General features: G+C 47.7%; 1 protein-coding gene across 1 annotated transcript; it reads right to left on the reverse strand.

Moving 5' to 3' along the window:
- Window positions 1–2,554: 2,554 nt before the first annotated feature.
- cyth2 (cytohesin 2) lies at window positions 2,555–9,015 on the reverse strand. The gene is made up of 12 exons (XM_047027392.1): window positions 8,829–9,015; window positions 6,817–6,967; window positions 6,024–6,090; window positions 5,705–5,823; window positions 5,538–5,618; window positions 5,296–5,408; window positions 5,026–5,174; window positions 4,781–4,892; window positions 3,710–3,786; window positions 3,272–3,343; window positions 2,830–2,984; window positions 2,555–2,724 (listed from the first exon to the last, which is right to left on the reverse strand). Exons 1-12 carry the CDS (start codon window positions 8,893–8,895, stop codon window positions 2,637–2,639), a joined length of 1,251 nt encoding a protein of 416 aa, XP_046883348.1. The 5' UTR covers window positions 8,896–9,015; the 3' UTR covers window positions 2,555–2,636.
- Window positions 9,016–9,367: the final 352 nt, after the last annotated feature.

Genomic DNA, 9,367 nt, shown 5'->3' on the forward strand with positions numbered 1-9,367 from the left:
CCAGGCCGTGGTGTCGGTGTTGTGGACACCAGCTCACTGGGGGGTTAAGACCGTGCTCAGCGGGGCCTGGACACTGATCGTCAAGGTTACGCTCAGGCTCAGCTGACCACCAGTACCCTTAGAACAGTGGAAGCCTTGTTTCAACAGTCAGTTTCTCAGACGCTTTGAAAAAACACGATGAGTTTGTGTGAAGGAGGGGATTCTATACACCTCAATACAATTTGTCATATCCTTTCATGTGTTGTTACACCAAGCAGTCATTTGTCTGGTGATGTCATCATGAAAGTGGACACAGCGAAAACCATGTGATTGTACAGTACTGCCACAATCACCACTAGAGGGTACTGGAGATGGTTAATCAAGCCAATCTACAAGAACAGCACTTGGAAAGCCTGTCAAATGCTCAACTGTATAAAGTGCAATAGACAATAATTCTTATGCTGCATTTCCCTTAGTAACATTTCTAGTAACAAACGAATGCAAATCATCAAATATCCAGGGGCATGTCAGACTAAATCATGTCAGACTAAATGTATTATTGACACATCCTTTACATTGTTATTAATTCAGCACAACTTAATATATCATATTCAACAATTATATAATACTTGAAAGATTTATTAGTGTTCCTTGTTTTGCTGTTTTTCTTAACCTTTAGGAGAACATTTAAATGAGAATTCAGCTGTGGTACACCAGAGCCATTCATGCCACCTCGATTCTGCAAATCCCTCTGCTTCCAGTATCCATCAGAGTGGTGTAGTGTGTCTGCAACATGGTACAACCCAGCTAGTGTTCACTTAACTGTGCTGCCAAGGGAAGGAAGCGACTCTGACAACACAGTGCGTCTGCGCTTCACCAAGCCAGTTTCATACCCGCTCGAAACAGACCCAAGATCAGAATGGAATCATATTTGACCCTCACTCCTAACAGATGTTTTTTGTCGCATCATTTTCCAATCTAGAGCTGAGCCTCTAGTTAGCCAACAGGGAACACTAACAGTGCTTCTGACCGCCAGCACGACAAGGAGTCTGGTCCATGTGAACGTAAGAACATGCATCTGTTCATATCCACATGCAGTTCTACAGTAGCTTGTACAAAATGAAAATCCATAACAAAAAACTACAAAAAAAACAAACAATAAATTAAAGCATTTCTATGTGTGTCGTAAACAAATATACTAACATGTATTTACAAACAAAAAAAATATACATTGTAATAAGCTGCCGTTGTAACTTTTCTCAAAACCCACTGTAGTGTACGATATAGACCTGGGTTGAACAGTTAACTGTCTGTACAAGGGAGAGGAGTTAGGAGAGCTGGGGAGGAAAAGTCACTGATCATCGTCTGTCTCATGTCTCACTCGTAAACTTTAGGTCCAAATTCACTTGAGGCGTTGTGTCGTTATGGCGACACGGGAAAGGCATCAGGACAAACCCACATCCTGCTTTAGAGACATGAGGAGACATCTCTCTGCCAATATGTGTGCAACCTCAGCTGTATCCAGGAGAAGACTGCCCACTTCTGAAGTTACAGATATGATCTGTGTACTCAGATATGATCTGTGTACTCAGATATGATCTGTCTATTTAGATATGATCTGTGTACTCAGATATGATCTGTCTACTCAGATATGATCTGTGTACTCAGATATGATCTGTGTACTCAGATATGATCTGTGTACTCAGATATGATCTGTCTTCACTGCTGCTGGCTGAGCTGAAAGGAGACTGAACCGTCGACAGGAACAGTGACCAGTGACAATTTCCTTCCAGAGATGCTACGGTGTTAAAGCATGACTTTGATCATGCCGATACAGACATCATAATCACGCCGTGAGAGGGCAGTAGAAAACCAGGAGCGCGTCTCAATACTTCATAGGAGCTTCCTCTGCATGCAGGCTAACCATGAACCCCTACTACAGTGATATCTACGAACTACACTGTTTAGAATGCTAGTACCGTTTAACGCTTGCCCAATATTGAATGTGTGTCTACTCGGGAGTAAAACACAAAAGGACAGGCATAAATAAAAGGAGGCCACCGTAGCCTATTGAGACGCCACCCGTGAGAGTGATGGAAGAAGGAGGCTGAGGGGCGTGTGGAGCCGCTCAGGACCCTGAAGAACACGTGTTTCACAGTTCACTTCAATGGCAAAGGAAGAGGGGGGGAATGTGGGGAGGGGTTTGAGTGAGTGCACTTGCTGTAGTGTGTGGAGGTTTACTGTACACTTGGGAGGCGTGATGTAGTGGACAAAACAGTGCTGTTGAAGCAGTCAGTCTGTGTGGATGAGTTGTAAACTCTATGTGCCTTGGAAGGTTTCTTAAACAGGATAGCAAGGGGTCCTCTTATTAGAGAGAAAGTGGGGTTGGGGGGGTGAATGAATGGGTCTAGGAAAAAGAGAGGATCCAAAGGCTGGTGCCCCACACTGGAATGAGAGATGGGGAGAGAGAAAGAGAGGGGGGCGGGGGAGGAGAGGCAACAGTAGAAAGAGAGGGGGGCGGGGGAGGAGAGGCAACAGTAGAAAGAGAGGGGGGCGGGGGAGGAAAGGCAACAGGAGAAAGAGAGGGGGGCGGGGGAGGAGAGGCAACAGGAGAAAGAGAGGGGGGCGGGGGAGGAGAGGCAACAGTAGAGGGCGATCTAGGGTTGCTCCTCCTTCTTCTTGAGGGAAATGCGCTTCTTCCTGGCAGCAAGCATCTCATAGAAGGGGTCCACGCTGACCGCAGAGCTGGACGGACAGGGGGGGGAGGTCAATACATTACATTCATGCAACTACTTACTACTGCTGAACTCCTCCCCTCAACACCCCCCTTCTCCCCCCTCCCCTCCTTACTTGATGCTGTGGATCCACTCGTCCTTCTCCTCCGGCGTGGGGGCAGAGATGCGGTACACGTTGTGGTTGCCCTCCACCACCCTCCCGTCTGCCTCCGTCTTACAAGCCTTGATCAGCTGGCCGCGGTTGTTAGGAATGTACAGCTCAAAGCAGTTCTGTGGGGGACGGGCAGGGGGGTTAGAGTGGGAGCACAGGAAGAAGGAAGCGTCGACCAACATGAGCATGTGACAAGGGACCACACGCCCTGGGAGCTGATCTGAGGGAGCGCTATGCAGATTAGCATTCACGGATGGATTTAGAAAAAAGTATCTTATGTGATGGATGCTGTAGGTGTTTTTCCAACAGTGCAGTGGTGGATCCATGCTCCAGAACGTTCTCAGAGCAGGTGCGTGGGGGATCCATGCTCCAGAACGTTCTCAGAGCATGTGCGTGGGGGACTTACAGGTTTCCTGGGGTCTTCCACCTCTCGTATACTGAGGTTCTCCAGAGGGATGATGCCTCGGGGTTCCTTGTCCTGAAAACACACACACACACATTACACACTCACACTCTACACACATTACACAATCTACACACACACATATTACACACTCTACACACACACACATTACACAATCTACACACACATTACACACTCTACACACACACACATTACACAATCTACACACACATTACACACTCTACACACACTGTGGTGTGCAAATTCTGCGGGGATGTCCCCATCACTCCAGCATTAATAAATGATCCCACATCTTCAGAGCTGTCACATCCTCCATGACTCCACATTCATAATTACATCCAAAACACTGGTGAGGAGCATTAGTGTCGAAACGTGTTCAGATTAGGACCCGCGGTCTGAATCTCCACTCATATTACTCACTGTGGTGTATTCAAAGTAGTAAAGGCAGTTGTCTGTGAGGATGAACCACCTTCGCTTCCAGGTCTTGACGCGCCCTCCTGTCGTGAACAAACATAAACACAAGAACACGTGCGTCATGGACGAGCGAGGATCAGCCAAGCAGGAAGATGACTGAAGAGAGAGGAGCGGGGACCAGCTGGTCATACACAGTGCTACGGGTGCCTCTCTGACTGACATACATACATACCTCCTGAGAAACAAGCAGGCAGCAGCAGAGTGGAAATCACAGGGAGGAAGCAGAGACAACGAGGACCCGGGGGAACCGGAGGAGGAGAGAGGGAGGGAACGGGTAGGAAAGAAGAGAGAGAGAGAGACACAGAGAGAGACAGAGAAAGAGAGTAGAGAGACACAGAGAGAGAGAGAGAGTAGAGAGAGAGTAGAGAGACAGAGAGAGAGAGAGAGAGAGAGTAGAGAGAGAGTAGAGAGACACAGAGAGAGAGAAAATAGAGAGAGAGAGAGAGAGAGAGAGAGAGAGAGAGAGAGAGAGAGAGAGAGAGAGAGAGAGAGAGAAAGAGAGAGAGAGAGAAGATATTAGTGACACACAGATCCCTGACCCTGCCATGCAAGAGAAGGTGAACAGATCAGACTGCCGTGGCGCAAGACAGCGACCCGCCACCAGGGGGTGGCAGACCAACACGTCTGGGTCACGTCTGTCCAAGCACAGCCACACACTGGCAAGGCCCGAGGGAGTCAAGCAAGGAGCAGTATTTGGCCTCGCCAGATTCCCTGGGCAGCCTGTTGTCAGTGTGTGACGCTGCTTCCTGTAAACCTCAGAAGAGAAGGAGGGCAAGCTCACTCCAGCTGGTTTAGAAGAGGACACACCACAGAGGTGAACATACAGTCGTATGCTTTGTATTTATCATGATTATTACAGGAAATAGCCTTGATGAAAAATTGAGAAGATACACCTTTCTACAACCTTAAAATCAAACATTTTCAGTCAGTATTAGTGTTAGGTCGAAGCAGGCTGGTGTGCTGAGGTGAGCAGCAGTACCCCCAGCCAACCACCAGGTGCCGCCACTGCTGCCGTACCCAGTTTGAGCAGCCAGCCCTCTCTGTCGGGGTTGAAGAAGGTGTGCGTCAGGTCGTTGCCGTCGTCCTCAGGGATCTTGAAGGGCTCGTTCTTGATGCTGTCATACAGGTTCTGGGGAAGAGACGGCAACACATACAGGTTTGAAGAGGAACGCAAAAGGGGGATTAACAGTTATCATTTTGCAGATAGTAACACACACACACACACTCACACTCACACTACTCTCACAGAAACACACACTAACCCTTAGTAGGTCCTCGGGCAGGTCTCCCCCCTCGTTGATGCCTCTGTTCATGGTGATGAAGCGGTCCACCGCAGGCTTGTCCCTGACGTTGGGGTTGTGGAGGCTGGTGTTCAGCATGATGATGGCAAACGACAGCACATAGCAGGTGTCTGGAGGAACAGGGCACACACAGGTTCAGAATCGCTGTGTTTCTGTGTGTGTGTGTCTGTGTGTGTGTGTGCGTAGTGTGTGTGCGTAGTGTGTGTGTGTGTGTAGTGTGCCTGTATGTACCGGTGCTCTGGAACACCCCGGGGTTGCAGTGACAGTAACGCTGGGCGAAGGCCTCCATCATGCGGTCAATCTTCTGAGCTTCTCCTGGCAGACGGAAGCTCCACAGGAACTGCCTGCAGCGGGAGGGGGGGAGGGGGGAGGGGGGAGAGGAGAGGGGGAGGGGGGGTTAGTGCATGCTTGTGAACTCAGAGCAGAAGCAGTGTAGACCGAGGGCAACATCTGCATGGAAGGCTTCAGCTTACCTGAGGGCTTGAACCAAGTTGAGGTCGGTAAACTCGTGGAGGTCCACAAACGCCTGCAGCACCTTGAGGTTGAAGTCATCCCTAGAGAGGAAGAGGAGGAGAGTGAGACGGGGGGGGGGGGGGGGGAGGGGGAGTATAAAGCAGAGAAAGAGAAATAGAACAAGTACCTCTCTCCTAGGTAATCTCCAATGGCTGTCTTGTTGAGGCCCTCTCCTTTGTAGAGGAACTGGGCTACGTCCTCCATAGTGTGTCGAAGCAGCTCGTTGTCCACCAGGAACACAATGCCCTGAACACACAGCAACACGCTCAAACACACCAGGAACACAATGCCCTGAACACACACCAACACACCAGGAACACAATGCCCTGAACACACACCAACACACCAGGAACACAATGCCCTGAACACACACCAACACGCTCAAACACAGCTGTGCACACGCAAAGAAAGAAGCCTTGTCCTTCTGACTCAGGTCCACTTCCTACCTTCTTAGGATCCATGTTGAACTTCTTCCTGCCCATAGCCACATGCCGACTCTTCTGCAGGGTTTTACTGAGAAAACAGGACCAGGTGACAGTTACTACACATGCCCATCAACAACTCAGTTAGTACCAATAAAACAATACCAATAAACGTACCACAGGAAGCGTTTGTGTGTGTGTGTGTTTGTTTTGCACGGTACTGGTACCGTTCTGAGGTACGTATGAGATGCCAGTGTTTCCCACACATAGACTAATTTGTGGCGGTGCGCCACAGAATCAACACCGGCCGCCACACATTGCGTTTCGTAAAACATTTTTTTTATCGCTATTTAGGTTAAAACACGCAGCGTATTCGTTCAGCTGCATTTCCTTTCCCCTGCTCTCCCTCCGTCTCTCTGTCACTCATGCGTCTTTCCCACATATGCACACAGTCACAACGTCAGCACACGTTAGCAACAATGCATACATATGCCGTTCTAGTAAGCCCGACAGCTATATCAGCGAGCCTTCAGCATTAGTGCCGTAGCTAAAAGTCGAGGAAAGTTGAGGCTACTTCCCCCCCCCCCCCCCCCCGGTCTGACATCCCCCACCCCTCCCCGCCACAATTAGATTTCTTATCTGTGGGAAACACTGGATGCTAAATGTGAACGTATGAATATACAGCCGTCTATCTCCACATGCAGTGCTACAGTCGCTTGTACAAAATAATAATCCAAAACTACACAAAATAAACAATGAAATAAACATGATTTCAAAATGTTGGCATTGTGACGACAGTAGGGTCAGTCTGTCCCACCTGCCCTCAGTGCTGGTCTCCAGGCCCTCCACCTCCAGGAGGGCCTCTCGGAGCTCATCTCGGAGCCTCTGGATCTCCTGCATCAGGGCGCCCTTCCTGCGACGGATGTCTTCCAGCTCGCAGCGCTCCTCTGGGCTCAGGTCTACTGGAACTGCAGGGGGGGAAAGACAGGCTCATCAGTAACGCTGCCAGACAGTGCAGGGGGGAAAGACAGGCTCATCAGTAACGCTGCTAGACAGTGCAGGGGGGAAAGACAGGCTCATCAGTAACGCTGCTAGACAGACCCCACGAGGGGCAGTTTCCCTGCAGCACGTTGGGGTGGTTGTCGTCAGTGGGTCTGATGCAGGACAGTCCCAATTAAATATGATGGAGAGAGGAGGGGGGGGGGGGGGGGGGGGTAAGGGCTGGGCTGGCGTGAGTAATTGGGATGCATGGATTCTGAATATGTTAAAGAGAACCAAAAAAATGTGCAGAGGAACAAGACCTAGAGAAAAGAGGAGCTTTGTGCGTTTGAAAGATTGCTCTGGATATTCATGTTGCTAAAGTGAGCCCAGAGACAAAAGAGCCTCTCCCTCTACAACACCGATTCATCTCATCAATGATTCATCTCATCAATGATTCATCTCATCAATGTATGGTGCATCCAAGTACCAATTATAACTCCTAAATGGCAAACTGGCTCAGATCCACTTCCAGGCTCGATTCGCTGGCCTGTACCTAATCCATGCATCTAGCATGTGTGCTCAAACTGAACTAAAGTGGGCAGTCAGTGGGTAGATGAGGACTATCATTGCTTTGCATATTTACTGGTGCATGCAGCATGTTCACTGACAAAGTTTAGTGGTGGCACTTCTGAAAACTGGTCGAACAGGCCAGCCCATGTGTGCCCATGCAAACATCAGATAAAAGATAGTTGGAGGAGAGGATAAACAAGTTTAAAATCCATCAACCAAAACGGTATTTAGCTTCAGTGCTCTCTAGAAACATTCCGAGAACAGTTGACATTCTAAGACAGAGCTCTGAGATCACTGTCCTCTAGGAAGGAGGAAGTTTAGATGTATGTTTTGGTTCAGTGTTGACATACAGACGGGTTTTTGCAAATGCATCTTAAATAGAGGACTAAAACCCATAAGGAGTCATCATCATCATCTGTACAATCAATGACAATGTTATACTTGGGTAGGAAGGACCTTTTGTCAGAAATCCAAAGACAGATAGGCTGGCTATATCCATGACAGAATTGTAGACATACAGAATAAAGGCTACACAAATGCTTAACGGTTCAGGTTGCAAATCATGCAAATCATATTTCCAGATAAGTGTTCCGCCTGTCACAACACACACTACCGGGCCCCCAGAACCGGGTTGACATGTTTAATTTACCAAATGACAGACACACTTCTAAAAAATTAAAACCCTGCAATGATATTAATAAATTAGTACTACTCCAAATGTATGGCAGTCAGGAGCTGGGAGGTTAGTTAGCTTTATAAAAACAATCATGACAACAATCTGGGTCTCCAACAGCCTACAAATATAATAAGACATAGCTGGGTTGACTGTAGACTAGGACAAATACAATATTCGATAGTCATCTGCTAAATGGCTAGCAGTTAGTACTAATAAATGGTTAGTATACAGTACTAGCTAATTACTTGGCTAGAATTAGTAAACAATGGATTGAGTAGCTAGCCGCTAAGTCGTGAGCAACTAGCTTTAACGCTTTTTCCAACGCCGTTCTGAATGCGTGTTGGCAGATTCACAATGTACGGCGAAGTATCTAGCTAACTATGTGGTCCTTGGTGATCTAACAACGGCAGGTAAGGTAGCGGTGGCTTGGAAGGATGTTATTGCCATAACGGACAACTAGCATGATAGCTTACTAGTACAGGCTAGACAGAGCTAGCCCTGGTCAGGTAACAACGTATAGCTAGCTACACAGACGACATCATTAGCTGTGTCCAACAACGAGCCAGCTAGCTAACATTAGCTAGATAGCTAGAAATGCTTACTGTAGTCCAGGTCATCCATTTTTGGCGCTTTGCTTTTAGGCATAAATATTTCAGAGTCGACTGTCATTCAATAACCGAAAATATAATGGATATATATGGAAATATATCCTCAAAATTAAAAGGAAATAAATAAATAAACAGCCTGCGTTCCGAAACCTGAGGCACAGACAAAGGGGGTGGTAGTACAGGAAGTGACGCAGCTTTCAAGATAATCGTGCAAAAAACCTCCTCGGTGGGGCGTGTCTCTCTCAATCAATGCTGTTTACTCAGCACTGTACTCAGACATTAGAAGCAGGGTTCTCAAGTCTCACGCATTTCAACCATTTGTCACACTGAGAAGTAAGGGATAACTTGTTCCACTATGTACAATTAATGACATACTGAGGGAAGATTTATGCCGAGTTGATAGTTGTCTCGAGTTGTACAGTTAATAAATGCCAGAAAACATGACCCATGCGTGATTCATATGGTAAAAAACGGTTAAACGAAACAGCAAGTTCAGAGCGTGTTTGTGTAAAGAGATCAGAATTTAACCGAGC

The sequence above is a fragment of the Hypomesus transpacificus genome, chromosome 2 (genome assembly GCF_021917145.1).
Source record: "Hypomesus transpacificus isolate Combined female chromosome 2, fHypTra1, whole genome shotgun sequence".
In the NCBI taxonomy this organism is placed as follows: Eukaryota; Metazoa; Chordata; class Actinopteri; order Osmeriformes; family Osmeridae; genus Hypomesus; species Hypomesus transpacificus.

What these genes read in the sequence shown, in the direction of transcription:
- cyth2 (XM_047027392.1), bottom strand. Translation starts at nt 8,895, where the DNA reads ATGACAGTCGACTCTGAAATATTTATGCCTAAAAGCAAAGCGCCAAAA. An exon ending in AATGGATGACCTGGACTACA is followed by an intron (nt 6,968 to 8,828) that starts GTAAGCATTTCT and finishes CCCCCCCTGCAG; the next exon opens with TTCCAGTAGACCTGAGCCCA. An exon ending in TGCCCGAGGACCTACTAAGG is followed by an intron (nt 4,893 to 5,025) that starts GTTAGTGTGTGT and finishes TCTCTTCCCCAG; the next exon opens with AACCTGTATGACAGCATCAA.